Genomic DNA, 20,936 nt, shown 5'->3' on the forward strand with positions numbered 1-20,936 from the left:
TCCACTTAAAACCAGAACTTATGTGAATGATCGCCGTAATGATCGTTGTTGAACAACAAATAAATGAAAACTGCGAAAAAGTGTTAAACTGTGCAGAATGATACCCTTAAGTACCGAACCATTGGGAATATGGTATACATAAAATTTAGTATATGATAAAGGTGTCATATTTGACCGTCAAAACAGAACATGAAACTGAAACTGGAAACTCTTCTGAATAAAATATAAACATCCTGCACTTCAATATTTTGATTGCATGACTGTCCAAACATGCGTTCATTGCGATATTGTATCTTGTGTGTTTACGTTCGAACATTCAAAAGGATGGTTCGAAAGTAATCTCCTATTTTGTAAACTCAATACTTTTTTAAAAGCATTAACCCACAAAATAAGACAACATTTTGAACTGGACACACGACACCAGAAAAATGTATATAAAGAACGTATTCTTTATTCTAGACGGATATGATGTTCAAAACATCATAAATGAACTGAACAATATGAGGGATGAAATATATACTCAAGTATTACAGAGAATTTATAACTGTGAACTGATGAAGGCTCTTTTGTGTTAATTATTAAATCGATAGAAATGGTTTTGTTAGAATATGCATGTTAACCTTATCAACGTCTGCTAGAAGAAAAAATAAGCAACAAGGCTATGCCTCAAAACGGTATTCTCCACGGTAACCAATTACTTTTGTTTATATTAAATAACTTGGAAAGTGAATCTCATGCAACATTTTCATATAAACTATAAACGAGCACACTTTCTATTAACAGGCCCGTTTACATTTATTTATGGACATGCTACATATAACTTTAACGATTTTAAAATGAAGTGGAACTCTCAATTGTTCATGCCATATCTAGTTGAAAGTGATATAAGTGATATTGAACGTTAGACCGTAGATCTGAGCTCCGAATAAGGCATATTCAAGTGATACAAACTTGCTACGAGATGCAGTGTTCTGTAGGCAAATGCGAAAAACAACTAATTTTAAATACTGAGATTTCCCTCTGTATCTTATGAGTGTTATAGTTATCCATAATGGTAACAAAGTACGTTTCATATTAAGGTTTACAAATAGTTTGTTTTAAATAGTGTATGATCAATGGGTAATTTTTTATATTGATAGCAAGCAAATTACACTTGGTGCTCTGCTATTTGAACGTTATACTTCAAACATATGAGCAAATTAAGAATATGTTTATCGTTATGACATATATAGCAATAGCTTTAGGAAAAGGTCGATAATTAAAATACAAGCATGGGACGGACATTTACGAGGGGTATCGGGTAAGGTAAGTTTCCCTAGCCGAAATTCTTTGACACAAGGCAATGTCGTTAACGAAATTTACAAATTCCGAGTTATTTTCATATTAGTTTATCACATTCAATATTGTACACGTACCACCGTGGTCGTGCAAATGTACACTAACAATTTTTAAATAAAGTAAAGTAAAAATATATTCAAAATGCCTATAAACAAGGAAACATTCTTATAAGGTTACATATATCATTATCATTAATACTTCACACCTGTTACCATATAAGTGTAGTGAGTTAAATTCTTTTTAATTTGTAACTCGCAAATAATTGAAATATTATTAAAATATGATTTATCATTATAGTCAAAAGAAAAACAAATTAACCGACGCATGAGTTTATAATAAAGATAGAAAAGAATTTGATCACAGGCAAGTGTTTTCTTACTGCAAATAATTTACAAACATAATGGCATCTCATCGGTTGTGCTGCATAGTGATTATTGATATATTATTGATGCTACAAAAACCGTATAAAGCCTTAAGGATACTTAAACATAAACAAGGAAATATTTCCCTCAAAAGAATATACATTTTCCGCTTTAAACCGGAACATGTATACCTTAAAACAAGAAACAAAGCAATGTCGCTTAACTATACTCTGTATGTTTAACAAATAAAATTTGTTTATTTCAACTAACTAAGAAGGTGAATCCCAAGCAAAATCTTTAAATAAACTCAATACGAGCACATTTTTACTGCAAAACTTCCATTAAAAAACAACAGGTAATGACGCAAAACTAGGTGTGTATGTTTAGCTTCGGTCACTCACTCTTGAATTGACAGATCTCATCTGCAAATGTAAGCTATAATATGCATGTTTGCTATCTGCACATTAATTTTAAGCACACTGCCTCCGTACAAATACAACTTATAAAACGACCTTGTATTTTAGTGTAAGTAAAAGTGACCTTGACGTGACTGGCCCCAATGACATTGCCAGGCTAGGTAGGAATGTCTTTTACCTATAAACAGTGTTACAGAAAAATACATTATTCCATATTTTAACTATTGTAAGGAATACATTTTGCTATTTTTAATAACAATGTCCTTGAACAAATCGGCCCTAATTCTGTGTCTCAATGCAAGATTGTTATATCCAAAATTAATCAAGTCTTGGCAATGAAAACTACAGCTTTTGATCTCCAAACATAAGTGTTGACCTCAAATGATGTTCTCGAAGACATGAGTAAAGCTTCATTTGAATATTTGAAGTACTTACATAAATACTTACACCTTTTGCATAAAAACCTATAAATGAATTTCATCATGCACGCAAACATTAACCTTACTATACATGTAAGTATAAGTTGAAACAGGGGAATACTTGTGCTTAAAGGCTGGTCACAATAATAGGTCTTGGTTAAATAATGTTTGTAAAAACACTGAACCCACGTGTAAAGTTGTATTTGAATATCTTTTGTAGAAATCGAGGGATGATGTAGTTGCTCGTAAACGATAAACTGAATTTTCTTTGGCAAAAAAACAAACAGTTCTTTTAAAGTACAAAAAGATCCATAATTCTGCCGCATTTCATGTCAGACTTATAACTCTATAGCATCGTTTACGACGAATTATGATCCCGAACACATATGAATAATTGCAGATTAAATATCTGAAGTAGTTACAGCGATACGTACTTGTTGCACGCACAAACCGTAACATGACAGCATCTTGCACTCTAAACATACCTTTATTAGTATAAATACCAAAAGGGCTAAATCTTCATTAAAAAATGTTGACATTTATTGGTATTGGTAAATAAATGCTTATAAAAGTTATGAACAATCATGTTAATTTTGTTTCAATATATGAAGTAGATATGAATATATGAAGAAGTTGCCAGCAAACATTTTAAAGACTGATGGTTTGTGTTTCAAACACAAGAAAACGTATGTAGTACATGTGTATGTGTTCAACCATATTTGCATATAAATACACTTTACCTGCCGGTAATGGTGGCATACAACATAATATTGTGTTCGCCTAGCGACCAGAATGTGCTGGGTTTAGGATCGTTGAGACAATCGAGCTTTAAAACACCAAGTACTTGTTCTACACATGACCCTTCTGAATACTCGAGTGTGTTTGAATACGCCATGGGATTTCAATGCAAATTAAATAACTTCCTCCAAACGTTCACGCGGTATTATCTGACCGGTAAGGTTGTTGTTTTTTTCAACCGGGACTCAAAATTGACGCACATTAATTTCTTTTAAAACAATCAAAGTTGCTTCGCGTAATTATAAAAGGCGTTCAGTCATCATCTAGAAGCATTATTCTGCTGCTGCAAGAGAAATGTTTTTTTAAAGGCTAGGTATTCTATGAATACAAAAGAAAATTAAAAGGAAGATTTGTTTTCCAAATCTTAATTTATTAATTTCATCAAAAAAGACGTATAAACCGACAAAATTGTAATTAAAACATTCGATGGCTTTACATGCACTCAATCTAATTGAAGAGAGTATGGTTCTCTTTAGTCCTTGTGTGATGTAAACAGTTTTTATATTATTATTACGCACTTATAATCTGCGATTGACACGTTTGAACATACCACATTTGTAAAGACGTTAAATATGAATTATTTGAATGAAACAGTTACTTTAGAAACTGGAAAAATACACGCAGACATAAAGCATTTTAGAAAAACCCATACATTGTTCGTATGAATAATGGAAACGCCACACAAAAACGCTTCATTTGTTCAAATTTTACACTTTCAGCTGCGGACCTGCAAACATCATTCCGAAAAGTCATTGTCTTTATGTCATTTATAATATAAAGAATGTGCATGCGCAAATGACCACCTAAAACACGTACTCGCGTACATTAGTTTCAATAAAATATACCATATATAAGCATTAAATACTATATTTATTCACCAGCTTATGTGTTTTCGACGTTAACATAAATTATTGCATGCTACTCGCTAATATACAAGACAATATAACAATATATAGACAAATAACAAAATAAGCATTTTAAAACAACTCGTAAACAAAAAAAAGCAATAAGCATAACATACTGTTAAATATATAGCTTTCAGTCTAAGTGAGCATGTATTCACAAACACGTACTCAATCCAAGTATGTATCTTTACATCCCAGACATTTGTTGCTTCTAATGCGTGGGTATATCATTTGTTTTCTGCAAGAAATCGGGGAAATGTAATTCGACCATATACCAAAAGCAACAAATATTCTCTCCATTTATCATCAATATGCATACATAAAAATTCGTGCAATTTTTAATTTTGAATGCATGATTTTCGTTATTGGTTATTTAATAATATTCTGCGCACAAGAACATCATTTACGCTCATTTCATTGGATTACATCACATCACATGACAGTAAGTCATATTGCATAGCAAAACTTCAATTCATAACATTAAATTGCATATGAAAATAATATAATGGCTAGTTCAATCATTTGTAATACGATACAATTGTACAACATACTTTTAACCTCAAAAATTTGACTCATATAAAATACACATTAGATACATTTAATAGAAATCTAACATAGTGTTTTGATGCGATTAATACTTGGAAAATACACAGTAAATGCAAGAATTGTAATAGACTAAATAAGATAAACCTAGCAAATGCAATGCTAAATTAGCAATAAGCTACTGTTCTAACGACATTGTATAGCATAATTATGTGAAGAAAAAAATCAATGGTGTATCAATGAAAAAAACCATTAGACAATAATTATAATTTTAAATTTTGAAAGGTTAGGTTTGTTGGGTCGTATTCCATATTTATTTCGAAGAATTCTGTACAATAGGTCGGAAACAGAGACATACATCATGTTCATATCAATAATGATTACACGACAATGATCAAAACACGATTGATGTAACTAGTTTGAGCCCTTGCTCTTTACGTACAGTGTCATTGAATGTGGCAAAATTTAAATGTTGATATTGCTTAAAATAGTGCTTTTTAATTAATAAATTGGTGCACAATATGATTTAAATTATTAAAAAAACGTCAATATACGTGTAAATTGTTGTGATATGAATTAAATATACATATGTATTCGTTCTCCAAGTGCTATTTCTAAGTCAGAGTTACAATTTAAACAGTCAACATTAATGACATTAAAGCATTGTAACACCCACACTCTTTGTTTGAGACAATTTAAAAAAAAGGATAATCTTTGATAAAAAAAGACTAATTTTAGAAACGTCACTCATAAAACAGCACAGTCGCTGTCTGAAATTGATCGTGATGTCAAACATCGCTGCGAAATGTCAATGCATTGTTTACTTTGAACCGTCCGGCGCCTTAAAAGCACTCATTACACAGTTTTAAAATTTGTAATATAAGCACACTAAACGGCCAGTGTCTTAAACTTGTAAAACAATACGATATTACTGGGAAAATTGTTGAAATGTGTTTATGTATGTTATTTTTTCGTCTACCCAAAGAGGTAACTTATTTCACTCGGTTTGTGTATCGCAAAATATATAATGACATTTTAACAGTAATAATAACATATTTGGATTAATATGCATGTACATTATAAAACGACAAATACGCATGCGCACGTGGAGGTCCGTGACTTATTTCAAAATGGTTAAAATGCTTTTCCGAAACCTACATAAATCATGTTATCCAAATTGAAATTTTATTGAAGCAAAGTATACAAAGCTATCGCCGAGTTGGTACACTGTACTTCAAATCATGTTCCATACACGTTTAATGGAGATCATCCAAGTTAAAGTTCGCAAGGTTATTCGCCTCTTCCGAATACGCTGCAAAGGTTGCTCCGTCCATTTCCGTGGCCAACTGGTTCCCGTCAACCAGTCGATGATGCTCTCCACCAATCTCTGCCTTGCACTCTGGACATTTTGACCTTTGGTTCGCACCTCCGCAATCGCCGATGGCATAAACGTGACCTAAAACATTATATTTTTAATAATGCAATCTTTATTGTATTTGCTCCATTAGACTAGGAAATATTACAGGGGTAAATACAGACTATATTATTATGCTAGTGGTATGTGTTAATCCTTCGTCAACGAAATTAATTAATTGGGTCTCTCTAGTAAATAAATCGAAGTACATAATGTGTGTCAACAATTTTATTGTATTACTGTATGTTTAAATGAAGTGGAAAATCAATCATCTTAAACAAATCGGTATATTAAGTTAACCAACTCCTCATCCGATACATAAGAAACTTTAGTATTTCATGCACGACGGTTTCTCAAGATCTTTTTGTTTAGATTATATCGCTTTTTAATTAGCCTGCAACACGGTATTCTCGTGGTACTAAAGGACAAATTATTTGCGGCTAAACACTATGTTTCAGCATTCTTAAAACAACACACATTTAAACTGTAGTCACAACAAAAACAACATTATTGTCCGTCATTCTTATCTATAATTATATCGGGTATTTTCGCGATTAATAGGATAGATAGTAATGCAATTAAATCAAACATGAAAAAACAAAGATATAACAAACCATCAAACTTGATTTTCTTTTTAATAATTTGAATTTACGACACCAACATAAATATCACGTTAATATTTAAACATTGTTCATATTGTTTCTCAAATAAATCAGATAAACTCGAAGAATTCAAATATTGTAAGTTTGACCCTGCAACCAGACGAACGCAAAAGAAATATCGAACAAACTGAGGAAATTAAATGGAAAAATTCATTTAAAGATTGATTTTTAATACGTTTCGGCTTCAAATTATGTTATCAATCATTTTTTAGCATGCAAATACCAGATATCGATTTTGATTTTAGCAATGATAGAAGTTTTCTTGCAGATATAACAAGAAGGTTGAAATGTTTGTTTGTTAATACAATCCAGGATGCATAAACGCAACGCCGCGAAAATAGCAGACCCGCGAGATTACCGGGTTTGAGTATATATAGAGAATATCAGTCATCCGGGGTTGACTAGAAGCCGATTCTTGTCACCCTAGGGTGACTTTAAGCCGACGCTAGTCACCACCGGGTGACATGAAGCCGATTTTAGCCCCCGGGGTGACATGAAGCCGATTGTAGTCAACCGGGGGTGACATGACGCCGATTGTAGTCAACCGGGGGTGACATGAAGCCGATTGTAGTCACCCCCGGGGTGACATGAAGCCGATTGTAGTCAACCGGGGGTGACATGAAGCCGATTGTAGTCACCCCCGGGTGACATGAAACCGATTGTAGTCCCCGGGGTGACATGAAGCCGATTCTTGTCACTCGGGGGTGACTTCAAGCCGATTCGAGTCACTCTCATAATCAGCATAAAGTCACCCACGGTAACAATTTTAATTTTTCAACAAAAAATACTTAATTAGATCGTTCATATGCGAGGGAATTTGTGTAAAAATACTACAAAAACGAAAGTAGAGCTTAATGTCTAAAAACATCGTTTTCATCACTCACATACTCTTGAATAAAAAACATTTTATCACATATCCATTTATTTTTATCCTTACATTTTATCACACATACTCTATGATTTTAAAATTCTCTATTCTCTATCGAATGCGATGCGGTGCCGTTTGATAAAAATTACACGGGTGACTAGAAGCCGAGGCTTGTCCCACTAGGGTGTGACTAGAAGCCGATTTATGTTACTCTGGGGTGACATAAAGCCGATGCTAGTCCCCCGGGGGTGACTAGCGTCGGCTTGAAATGAATAGGCTTCTAGTCAACCCCGGGTGACTTGTGGGCCATTACAGGTTGACAATGACCCAATGAGCGTAACTGCCTTTTTGTTATATATCAGGCAAGGCTTAGAATAATATAACTGCGAGGCTTGCTAATCCGTTATTTCATTCGTGCCGAGCCTGATATAAAAAAAAATATCAGGCAGTTACCTGTTTCCGTTAATCATTCTTCAACTTCCCCGATTTTTAAGAATTAACGAAAAAATCGATAAAAACTGCAGTTTTAGGGGAACAGAATATGACTTTTGTCGTTTGACGTGTTAATAATGACGTCATGAGCACGCTTGCTTAAAATTTGTAAAAAAAATGTGTTTTGCTGTTTCTGCTGTATATTGTGTTTTAAATATATTACATCTTGGTATCAAATTGTTTGTTTTGTTAAATCTGATTTGATTTAACTAAAACATGATTACTTTAAAGTTGATTTCGAGTAATATGACCATCCTCCACACATGACTGATTTAGCAACTTTCTGTTGACCAAGATATAAATAGAGAATACATGGTTTGTGCCGAGATGGAGAAAGTTTATCCGGTTCGGCCCGAAAAAGAAAAATAGGGCTCGCTTTTTTATTTATCCTGCTTCACGTTATTATTTGCCGTAAAAACATTCTATCAAAAGCACATGATTAATTGACATAAAATAATTCCTTTTGTTGGGCCTCCTACATGGACACAGCATTCCTGACGACCGAATAACTACCGATTGTGTCACTTAAAAAATCACATTAAACTGTTCCTTTTAATACTTTCCTATTAAAAATATGAGAAGAAATAAAATCAAAAAACGAGAATGTGATACTTTTTTTGTAGAAATTGATAAACAAATGCAACAGCAAAACAAAAACTCAATTTTATTTACGCCAATGGCAACTTTAATGCAATGCTTATAACAATAACGTTACCACGATATGCACTTCCATTTTCTGTTTTTCCATCCCTTTATCAAATCCTTTTTCTGTTCTTCTGCGAAAGGTATTTTGAACCACACTTGTTTGAGTTCGTATCGAATGCTAACCACGCTCAGACTCTGAGCCTGACCCAAAACACGATTAACGAAATCGTAATCCTATAGGAGCGAGTTATTTTATTCCTAAAAAAGGCTTTCGAAGTTAACAATAATGCAGGACAAACAATTAATCCGAAATACGTAATGGATTCGTTCGATGATGTAAACAGTTTTTATTACTGTTAAAAACCACCACGTCATAATGGTCCCTAAATCAAGAAAGTCTTGCTTAAACTAGTATGCTTCGTCAGAGAAATGACGTCACTCTAATAACTTCAAAAATTGCGTAATCAAGTAAATGAAAATAAAAAATACGGAAATCTGGTTCTGTAATATATTTTTAAGAAGAAACAAAATAGGATCATATAGTAAAACGACAACATTCATGATGCGTCTAAATAACTTTCAAAGGTCAAATATTCGATCATGTTAATCGGCGCATAGGAATACGTACTTTCGGTAGATCGCGGGCACGCGAGGTACTGACGGTATCAAATAGTTTATTCGACTCTGCTTTATTAGGTAAATGTTTGCAACAGAGGCAGGATAAATAGTCATATCTGGGCGGTCAGTTAAACCCTTTACGCTTTTCCAATGCAAGTTTACCATATTTTTGTAGTAACTTAATTCAAATATGATAATTAATGTTGCTTATTTAGTTACTGTTAACTTTCCATCGTCATTGAACGAAATGCACAGAAAGGCCATAATTGATATTGTACGATCAATTGCCAAACGTACTCGCGAGCCCCGGATTGTTAGCTTTGCTTTCTTTTTAAGTGTGCTAGTTTGCTAGCAAGTCTACGTTGTTGAATTCCGAAAAAAATAACAAGACGACAGAAAAATACAGTAGATGTGGTCATAACATTTTATAACCATCAATACTTAAAAAATAATACTACTGTTTGAACATCTACACATTCATCTTATCACTATTATAGGGCATTGTTATATAGAGAATATCAGTTTAATGCCTGATCGTTTTGTAATATATCAGACAAGGCTTAGAATAATATTGCCGAGCCGTTATTTCACTCGTGCCGAGCCTGATATATTACAAAAAGATCAGGCAGTAATCTGTTTTTCTGTTTATCATACCTCTGCGTCCCCGGTTTAACAAAAATAATTAATAAAACAACACAAAATCTGCAGATTTTGCTGGAAATAATATGACTTTTGTCGTTTGACGTGTCAATAATGACGTCATGAGGACGCGCGCTTAATATTCGTAAAAATGTTTTGTGCTGTTTGTGTTGCATTTTGCGTTTAAAATATATTACATCTTGGTATCAAATTGTTTGTTTTGTTGAATCTGATTGGAATTTACTAAAGATGATTACTTTATAGTTATTTCCGAGTAAAATGACCATCGTCCACACATAACTGATAAAAAAACTTCCTGTTGACCATGATATAAAAAATATATCAGGAAACGTTATATCAGAAAGATAGCAATACGGTGGTATGATACAAACTAATACTTACCATTTGGGCACTTGAACCAATGACCCTTGTTGAGTTTCATTGCCTGGGTAATTGAAATCCGCTCTTCTTCAGTTATCTTAAGTCCTTGAATCATTGTCATGTCCTTCATGCGATCCAAGCAGGCACAAACTTTATCACATTCATCTGCAGTTAACACACGAACCAAAAACAATTTGTTCCTCACAAAGTTAATGTCATCCGTGACATCGGAATGTTTACCAACTTTTTTCAAATTTGTCTCCAGTTTAACACATTTGCAGTAAAGTTGGGCCCGGTTTAATTCGGTATTTATATCCATGAGTTCTTGTTCGGAAAACACAAATCTAGCTTCTGCAGCTTTTTTAACAATGTCGTTAAAAAACGACAATCTTTGATTTTCTCCCACAATCATCTTAAACAATGATTCGAACTGATTTATAACTTGAATTTGAACGTGAATTGTTTGAATAAGTTGTTCTGATAAGATAACACAACTATTGTTTTCTTGTATTGACGTTATTCGCTTTTGAATTTTGAGGTAAGCATTTTCTGTAGCTGCATTAAAAAATCGCATTAAAATTCTTGGAATGGACATTTTACGTAATCGTTTCGACAGAAAAATATTTTCGGCGTCCAGCATTGTTTTCAATTGTCCAAATGATCCACCGAGCATTGTCATCTTGACTTGTTCAATATCTTGAAGTTGCTTGTTCACGACATTCCCATATCTCACACATTTGCGAATAGGTGTTTTGCATTTTGGACAACATTTAAAACTAAGCTCTCCATGTTCTTCTTTCAAATTCATGTAGTAATCAAGACTAGTGGTTTCAAGCACATGTCCACAGTCGTCTAGTGTTACGAATCGTGCGCCAGGGAGGTCTTCCGTGCCAAAGAAAATCTCAGTAACTTCGTCTTTATCACAAATTATGCAAAGAAGTGGACACGGCTCACCACACAAACCAATGCATGTGTGGTTGCATTTTAGTTTCTTTGGGCAAGGTCTGTTGCATGGTGGCCGATCACATGGTTCACTGCACAGATTGGAGCATTGGTAATGGTTACAAGACCATAAACATGGTTCCTTACAAGGTGTGCAGGGGATGCCACACCGTTTGTTGCAAGTGCTATGTACGCATCTGTTTTGACATTTCTGATCACATGGCAAACAATGCGCACACGGTGATTCGCATTGATGACCACATATTAAACTACGACTGCATTTCTGGCTGCATCTGTCGTGATATCTTCCGTTTAAGCAAGAACCACAAGTGCCATGACATTCATGGCCACATTTTAGTATACTGCCACACGGATGTGGACATTGTATTGAATTTGTCTGCCAACAACGAAGCTTAGACGTATGTCCGCAAGAAAATGTCTTTTCAATATCATATTCACACTTTATAGTATGCGGATATCCGCATGCATTCGTACATGCGTGTCCGCAATTGAGAATCGTAGGACACGGTCTGGTGTTGCAAAGCACTTCTGTAGGATCCAGGTGACATTCGATATCTTGCAAGTGTCCGCATTTTGGAATGGTCATCGTTACGATAACTCTACATGGTGGGCAAGGATCTTTAAAGCATTTGCTTTTGCACTTATGGTTCCGCTCACAACGTCGGGTACAAGGTTTTTGACACTTGAACAATTTATGAGAGGAATCTTTTATATGACATGTCAGTGTACATTGATGGCCACAGTTCAGTCTTGTTTCACACGCTTTCGTACATCCGCCTAATGGAGCATCTTTGAAGTCCGTGGCCGATACAGCAATTTTCGGTGGGTCGTTTGGGTGATTTGCGCAACGGAGTTGTAATCCCCTAGCGATACATCCCCTTGTCATCATGTCTTCTGTAATAGCTTTCCACAAAGGCGACAAAGATGATAATTGGTCAAAGTTACCAACTACGAAGAATCCCATTTTTGCTCGCGAAAGAGCAACACAAATTCTGTTTTCAGTTTTCAAAAACCCTATTCGATTTTCATGGTTGCTTCTAACAAGTGATAATATAACAATATCATTTTCTTCTCCTTGATAATTGTCTACTACGGTAACATTTACATCATCATATTCGTCGCGGTTCATACGTCTTTTTAATTCAAGTAACTGACCTGTGTATGTGGTTAGAACAGTTATTTGGGACCCATTGTAGTCTTGCATCAAAAGATGTTTTGCAAGTTTAGCCACATAATCGGCTTCAAATGTATTCGCATAACTTTTGAGCTCACCATTAGAACTTTCCGGTTCGTTGTGATTGATGAACATGACATTCTTTGCTATGCCTTTTACATCGCCGTAGCATCGCACATGGCTGTGATCTTGAAGACCTGGGTAAATATGCCGCATGATATCCGCTATATCTGGTCTCATCCTGTGCTGAAGCTCTAAGCAATCATGAGGCACTCCGTTATTTACCATTCGTTCGAAAAGGCTTATGTTCAGATTGTATCTGATAGCCAGTTTGTAAACCGATGGATTTGGTCGCAGCTGTTTGTGATCACCTATCAAAATAAGGTGCTTGCATCCATCACTGAGCGTCGTTATGATATGAGCTTCCAATACTTCAGCCGCCTCCTCAACAATCACAATCGGAGGTTTTATGTCCCGTAGAGTGCTGAGGTATCGAGCAGCGCATGTAGTGGTCATTCCTATAACGGAGGAATGTCGCAATATTTCTCGATCAACAAGCATTTGTGCCTCTTTGTATCGTTTCGCTGTCATCATAAAACCTTCTCTTTCTTTTTCAATCTTCTGATTTAAATACAAAACATATGTATGCACCCAGCTTCGGTAAAGTCTCCATCTGTCTTTAAGGTTGAGCTTCCAAATGTCGTCAACTGCAATTACTTCTTGGTGCGGCATCAAATCATGACTTAAAATTAGATTTTGTATCTTGTTCTTGATATATCTGAATTATTTGTTCTTGTTTTAAGTGAAACTGAAGTTCATTTTCTTGTCTTTTCATTCTCGTTTGAGCTTTTTCCAATTCTTTAATTTTATTTATCTTGTTTTTCTTGGATAATTTCCTTTTGTTTTCAACTTTTTGGATATTTAATTCTATTTCATCTAAATCTGCACGAACCTTGGATATATGATTCAGTATTTCATTCACGTATTCGTTAGTGATATTATACCCTGAAAGTGTCTTCTGTTTGACTTGATACACTGCATTTACCTGTGTTGTGTCAAACTCTGGTAGTATATCGTCGAAAAGAATACTTGCAGATCTTTCGTTTCCTGTTGTTACATTAATGCTCTGTTCAAAATCTTCATCTGCATTGCGGTCTTGGTTTATTGCGAGTCTGCACTCATGCTCTATTAAGTCCGTTCGCAGCCAAATCGCTATAGTGGATTGAGAAGATTCGTCGGTATTCTTCGGTATCATATTTGTTTGTAATGATCGGAACTGACAATCGCTCATTACATCACGTAATGTTCCTTCATTGATCAAAGTTTGCAAACATATTTGAACACTAACGGTTAACTTGCAGATTTTCGTTTGAGATTTGGCTAATTCCTTCCGCGCCGAATCTTTTAATTGTGTCATTTTCCCGATTGCGCTCCGAGAACTGTAAGCGCCCCTTCGATATTGTTTCAATGAATAGCTTTTTAACCGTTCGCTCTTCGACCGACCGCCAACGCGCACCAGGTCACCGCGATAAAATTTGGCAACTCCCTCAAGGAATTGATCAAGTGCGTGGTTTGTATAGCATACTATCAACATTGGTGATGTCATTCCACTCACATTGCCCCATGTGTCCTTGTTGTGAAGTAAAACCTTTGCCAACTTCAGACCAATGTATGTTTTTCCAGTGCCTGGTGGACCTTGAATAATTGCAAATTCTCTTGATAGAGCGTTCTGAATGGCTCGCATCTGTGAGTCGTCCAATTGTAGGCTTTCCTTTGCAGGCCATGGAGAGTGATCAAGTACTTTCACACGTGTAGACTTGTTGTTTTCTTGTGACACAATATGCTGGTTAACACTTAGTACTTCATTTCGAATATTACTAGGGTGAACAATTATGTAGTCATCGTGTATCAACGGCCTCAAATCAAAAGATGTTTGGACATCTAAATACGCAGGCGGGGAACATTTAGGTTGGCTAAATACAATATGTTTTGCAAATGCAAAATTAGTTTCGTTAATTGATTGTAGCCCAGCTAATACATGTTTGTAAGATTCAAAATACACTGTAGATTCAGCCATAGTAAAGTTTCTGTTAAGCAATTCTGATATCTGGACGTTTTCATCTTCAATTAAAACAGAAAATATTCCGTCTTTTATCTTTGCGTTGTCAATAACAGTAGCTAAAACAAGCGTGTCAAATTCATTGTCGGAGAGACAAACCAATGATCCATATATCAAACGTTTTCCTAATTCCCAGTGTATTTTTCTTAGTCCAGTTGTCATTTCCATTTTCATTTTGAAACTTAAACCAAATTCAGCGAGTTCTGGTCCAACTACAATTACGTTTCGGTATATACGAACATCAGTATTTCTAATGTTTGATTTAGCTTTGCTTTCATTGTTTTTAATATACTCTGTGATGCCATCTCTTAGAGGACCAATAAAATCTTCTCTTAAAAGTCGAAATTGCACATCTAAATAATCATCTACATCTTCGTATTGTCCCCCTAGTTTGTTTTTCCGTAGAAATGGTTGAATGAAGCCTTTGATTTCTTCTATTCTTGGAAGAACCGGAATTGTTCTAAAATCGTCTGGTGGTTTACCTTCATAGTTGTGTTCAATCCGTTTCTCGTCTTTTCTATAAGCGTTATTAAGATCAGCAAATTCGTTTAACGATGTTCTTGTGAAATCGTTAATAACAGAAGCGTTTGCTGGGTCATCCGCTATCATTTTTATAATTGTAAACAACCTTCTAAATACAGCGATAGACATTGGATTTTTGGCCACTTGATTTGTCATTATATGCGTCACACATGTAACAACAGTGTTTTTTCTATCGGAGTCGGAACTGGACTGCAGGTCGATCAAGAAGGTCAAAAGAGCTTCCCAGAATCCCTCTTCGCATAACATTTCAAACAGTGTGTAATGTGCTGTTGGCACATCTATACTTTCGAATGCTTTGTTTAACACTTTAAGAAATAGCAACATCAATTCTGGATCTAATTTAGTTCGTCCAATACATTTTCGTAATGCAATATCTTGTTTCGTTAGTTCCATAACAACGTGAGACGCTTCGTTGTTTTCCATTCCTTTTAGAAATGGAAAACCGTAGCCGACACGTTCACGTTTAAATGTTCTTGTGATAGATGGTTTGTCATTGTTTCTTTCATCTCTAGTCGTTGACTCACAAATGTTAGATCCTTTATAAGCCGACATGGTATCATTATTGGGAGCAGATCGAGTGGCTGTATGCATTATGCTTTTTGTTTTAGGTCTACATCCATTGGTGTATTCAATGTTGTTTTCGGTGTGAATTTGGTAGGCTAATGGAGAATCTGTATCCGGAACTAAAACGGATTCAATATTTTCCACAGTTTTTCTTTCGGTACGTCTGCTACTTTGACCGCTTCCCGAAAGCATACAACGTTGATCGTTTTGAAATGTTTTTTCACTGCATTTACCCATGTTGATAGTTTCTGAAGAACGATTTACAAGCTCTCCAGAGCTTATCATTTTTTGTTCGAAAGGAAACGGAGATGCTGACTCAAATTTCAACAGTGTCCCTTTGTTGTTTCGTAAACTGTTGATTGATGGTTTTTTATCGTTTCGCTGATGTAGATCAAGTTCTAGTGTTTGCAAACTACCACCTGATTTGTTTTTTTCTGGACAAGAGTGCAGTCCTCTTCGGACAAAGTGTCCTTTACCTCTATTGTATTGAGAAGAATTCGTTGTCGATAAAGTCGGCTGACGTTTATCCGAGGAAGACTCTGCATTTTGTCCTGCGGCATTATCAGATTTAAAGGATCTTGAAATATCAAAATCAGTTCCATCAACGGACAGTTCATGTTTACTTGAATGTCTTTTGCTTTCAGGGCGATATTTTGTATCTAACGTGTTACTGTCTGGTGTATCTTTGAATACAGAATGATCATGGGTATTAGGACCGGTGTCACCTTGGCCTGCTTTCACATTCTGTTTCGAATTTACAGTCTTAGAAAATATTTTTTGCTTTGGATATTGTGGTCTACCGTCGTGCTTTTTCATTATCAGTTCCTGTAATACGCAATACAGAGCAATAATATAAGTAACGTTTAAATAACAGTGAGTATCGTGCCTAAAAAATCGTGCATGCCGCTTAACCAGAGGGCATTCATAGTTCGGTATTGACATTATAAAACTTGTTAAACCTCTCCTTAAGAATATGCCCGGACAAATTGTATATACTTAGTAAGAAAGGAGCATAACCATAAAAAAATCAATTAGGAGTTATGACTCTTGTGTAATTAAGTTCCCTTAAATGCGAACGTCTTACCTATAAGTTGCATGTTGATATCTCTTATGTCCGGAAAAACAACTTTATTTAAAAACTAAAGCAATACATTTCATAAAGCATATGCAATAGTTATGGATATGGTGAATTGCCATTTAAGGCAATGGGATCTATCTAACAAGAAGTTTCAAGTTGATTCAAATTATGTTCCGGTTTAATTTAAATATAACATAATTTTGTCTAATATCCTGTATCCAAGAGTTATGGCAATTGTCTCTTAATGATATCTATCTACCAATGAAGTTTCAATTCTAATATAAAATTACCATTTAAGTACAATAATTGTGACAGGAATTATTACAATTGAGCCCTGCCGTTTTCCTGCAATGACGTATGTCTTCTTATGAAGCTGGGACAAAACAATCCGACGTTCGAACATTTGGACGACAGAAAGGCAAGACAAAAAACCTTGTTCCAGTGGAGATCCTTACACATGTGTTATGTAGTGGGTTAAAATAACTTGAAACCCAATTACAAGTTTGGTATGCGGTGGGTGGTATAGAAGCTTGAAGACGTTCATTAGTGGATAATTGTCTAATGTTTGTTTTTATTCTGTTTAACATTTTTGTAAAATATTACTATCTTGTTTTGTGTTGCCTCTAATAACATTATATTAACAATTATCATATCAAACAGACCAGATTGGTTAATTCAATGGTGTGTTATAGATTCAACATATCCAAACGATAGACATATCACTCATCAATTTTACGTTCAAGAGTGACATAGTCTTTGAGATGGCGTGGCTTCATTATTATCCTGCATACATACTGCAATGTGATAAACATTTGAGAAATGCATATGCCTTCTTAACGTGAGCTCAATGAGAAAACAGTTAAGACGTCGCATGCAATATGACTACTTTGAAAAGAACATGAAAAAACAGACACGAAAATAAAGACTTTAAAATCTAATTTACCTTACGTGACTTTGATTTTGGCTTAGCGTCAAAGGTGCATGACTTCTGAAAATCGCCTCGATTACCTTAAATAGGAACAAAGTTTCATTAAAATTCTTCAAAAGGTGAGTGCATGTTGGATAATAATGAAAAGGTTTGGGACAAACGGATAGATAGACAAGACGAATTTGGAATTCTATTTAATCTCTGATGCCTCGCGGCAAGCGATTTATAATCCTTTATATAAATGTCCTGTAATTTAGAAGTGATTATTAATTATATGTTTACTCCCGACATATATAACCAATATTGTATTGAAGTAGACGGGCTGTCTAATAAATGACAGCGTCGTGCTTCACAGATACATGGTATAATGTTTCTGTTAAGCCCAGACAGCAAGATTACATTTACAAGTAAAACCACATAAAAACATATTGAATTTCATATTTTGTGAAAAGAATGCATTTCTGTTTGCCCATTTACAGATAGACGTTGCGATATATTTTAAATCTGTAAGCTTTATGAATTAAAAGAAGTGATAACTATTTAGGCTATTTGTTTTAAGAATCGGTTAACTGATTAAAAAAACATTGGATGGGTGGCGCGTGAACAAAATTATTGAAGAAATGAAATTTACTGAACCATTTTGTTAGAAAAATCTTCTGGGAACACTTTCAGTAAACTTAATGTTTTGTATTGCTAAAGCGTTGGTATAGCTTATTATCAATCATTGGGAGAGTACGTGTACTACTAACATAGACGAGGTTGGTATCAGCAGAACAGCACATAACATATATTTATTTCGACTTGTACATAGTACATCGTCAGTCTTATTCATGTTGTAATATAATTTTCTTAGAGATAATATTGTGTACATTTTTTCCGAATATCTAATTCAAAATATAAAACATTTTGCTCACATAAACAAAAGACTATATCTCTTTAAAAAATATTATATATTGCAAAACTTAAAAAAAATGAATCACTGAGATATTCATTCTAAAAAGTTTGACGACGATTACATTCAAAATGTAGGAGGAGTTGAGCACAGACGAGTGTCAATGACAAAAGGAGTCACAGGCGCACACACACACACGAGGATAAAGACAAAACATTTTAGTTAATCTTTTTTATTTAAATTTAATATCGATAACCATCATTAAACTCAGGTGGACGACATTTGGTCATTTTGGCCCTTTCGTTTTATATTATACAGGCTCATATAACTTAATTTTTTTAAACTCATAAACGCATATCCATTATTTTCAATTGCTAATTCGGCCACATTTAGGCTGTATACAAGAAACACTCATATAAATTGTACGGCCTATCAGTTGTAAAATCGATATCTCATGAATATAACCTTTATCAACTTAATGTATTGATAATGCAATGAATTAACATTTTCAGAAAATCACAAACTTGGAGAGCAGCCAGGACAAGTTCACTGATTGTCATCGTACGTTATACATGTTTGTTTATCTCGATGAGTTTATGCGGGACTATGGATATACCCTGCCTGTGAATATGAGAGATCATCACTTATAAAAAAAAACGGTTTGACAAATTATATTATTTACAATTGTATTAAAATTCACAAATTAGATCCTTTTATTCAAATGTGTTGGAAAAACATGACGTTGATCAATTTTATCAGACAGCTCCATATATTGTCAAAACAAGCAATTGTTTTTTGCAAAAAAACGACCGATTATTATTACGCAAATAAAAATGATGGATGCCTCAGTTTTACTTTTTGAAACACATTTCATGTTAACCATATACATACATGTAAATTAAATTTATAAGACATATTACTGCTACTTTTAATTGATCAGATACATTGTGATTTTGCATTCCGGTAGTTATACTCACCCTTTACGTGTACTGACTACACAAAACAAGAGCGCGACATAGAAAGTAACTTTGGCGGCGTCTTTCAGTTGCTTATATTGTGTAACTTTAATTTCAAATGCTTTCTTAAGTCGTATTTATATGTTTGAAAATTAGAAAACATTAAACAGCATGTATTTGTCTTTTAAAATCTTTATTTTTATGATAATATGTTACAGAAAATTTGTGAAACTAAGAATTTCATTTCACGAAATTCCCAAACAATAAAGGATTTTCGTGTTATGACGTTTCACTTATGAACAACACGGAATATCTCATTTCCAGTAAGTAACAAACATTATATAGTAAAATGTAGTCAACATTGAAGTAGATTTAATGTAATGTAAGACACTTTTAAAGATGAAAGGGCAGCTTCACAAATACAACAACCCAAGAATATAAAGTGTTTCTACAATGTCGAGTGTTGAAATGTATCAACAAGCGAGGATGAAATCCGAAAATTTAAAGTTTGGATGTAATCAAGCATGATTCTTTTTGATATACCCCCATACGCTATGAAACGTTTAAATTGTATCCATATAAATTGAAGTACTATTTTAAATAACTCATTATTCAGTTGTTTATGCCAAAATAGAAGCGTATGTAAAACTTCTTACTGTTACATAAATAAATGGGTCGTTGGGTGCATTGTAGTATAAAATTATTACCGGTTTCCCATTAATTACGAGTGTCTGTTTTTAATTTAATATTTGTTATCAACTAAAATTTATTTAACATGTATTTGAATATTTATTTTCATACAACAAATGAATAACAAACAATACTACTTTAAATATAATAATAAAGGAAACACACTTACCAATGTTGTCAAGCTCTTTAGGTTGCTAACTTGAGTAAAAGCGCAGTTAGTGTCCTCGACTGGTTTTTTAACGTGTCCGCGGCTTACTGCGCATTTGTATGAATGACTGCGTCAGATATGTTTATCAATAGATACATGTAAACTATAGTTTATCTATTTGATTTCAAACGAGGCCCGTCGTCATAACAAATTCACTTTTTGATATTAACGTGTTTGTTGTTTTGAGTTTTGGAATCTTAAGTCCAATATATTAATACTGTGTATACAAGATAAAAGCGCTGAAGTCACTGACGTTATTCATTTCTGCATAAGTATTGACAAACTCTTCAAATGTAATTGTTGTGTATCCGCTATATCAAG

The 20,936-nt window shown here is 34.3% G+C and overlaps 1 protein-coding gene across 1 annotated transcript; it reads right to left on the reverse strand.

Annotated features, from left to right (window-relative positions):
• Positions 1 to 4,184: 4,184 nt before the first annotated feature.
• LOC127834066 (NFX1-type zinc finger-containing protein 1-like) lies at positions 4,185 to 20,920 on the reverse strand. Its single transcript, XM_052359645.1, is given in 5 exon segments — positions 4,185 to 6,237; positions 10,522 to 13,384; positions 13,386 to 16,688; positions 17,885 to 17,949; positions 20,577 to 20,920. Coding segments are annotated over 3 exon segments (5,043 nt in total). The 5' UTR covers positions 15,366 to 16,688; positions 17,885 to 17,949; positions 20,577 to 20,920; the 3' UTR covers positions 4,185 to 6,037.
• Positions 20,921 to 20,936: the final 16 nt, after the last annotated feature.

Source organism: Dreissena polymorpha, chromosome 6 (genome assembly GCF_020536995.1).
Source record: "Dreissena polymorpha isolate Duluth1 chromosome 6, UMN_Dpol_1.0, whole genome shotgun sequence".
NCBI lineage: Eukaryota > Metazoa > Mollusca > Bivalvia > Myida > Dreissenidae > Dreissena > Dreissena polymorpha.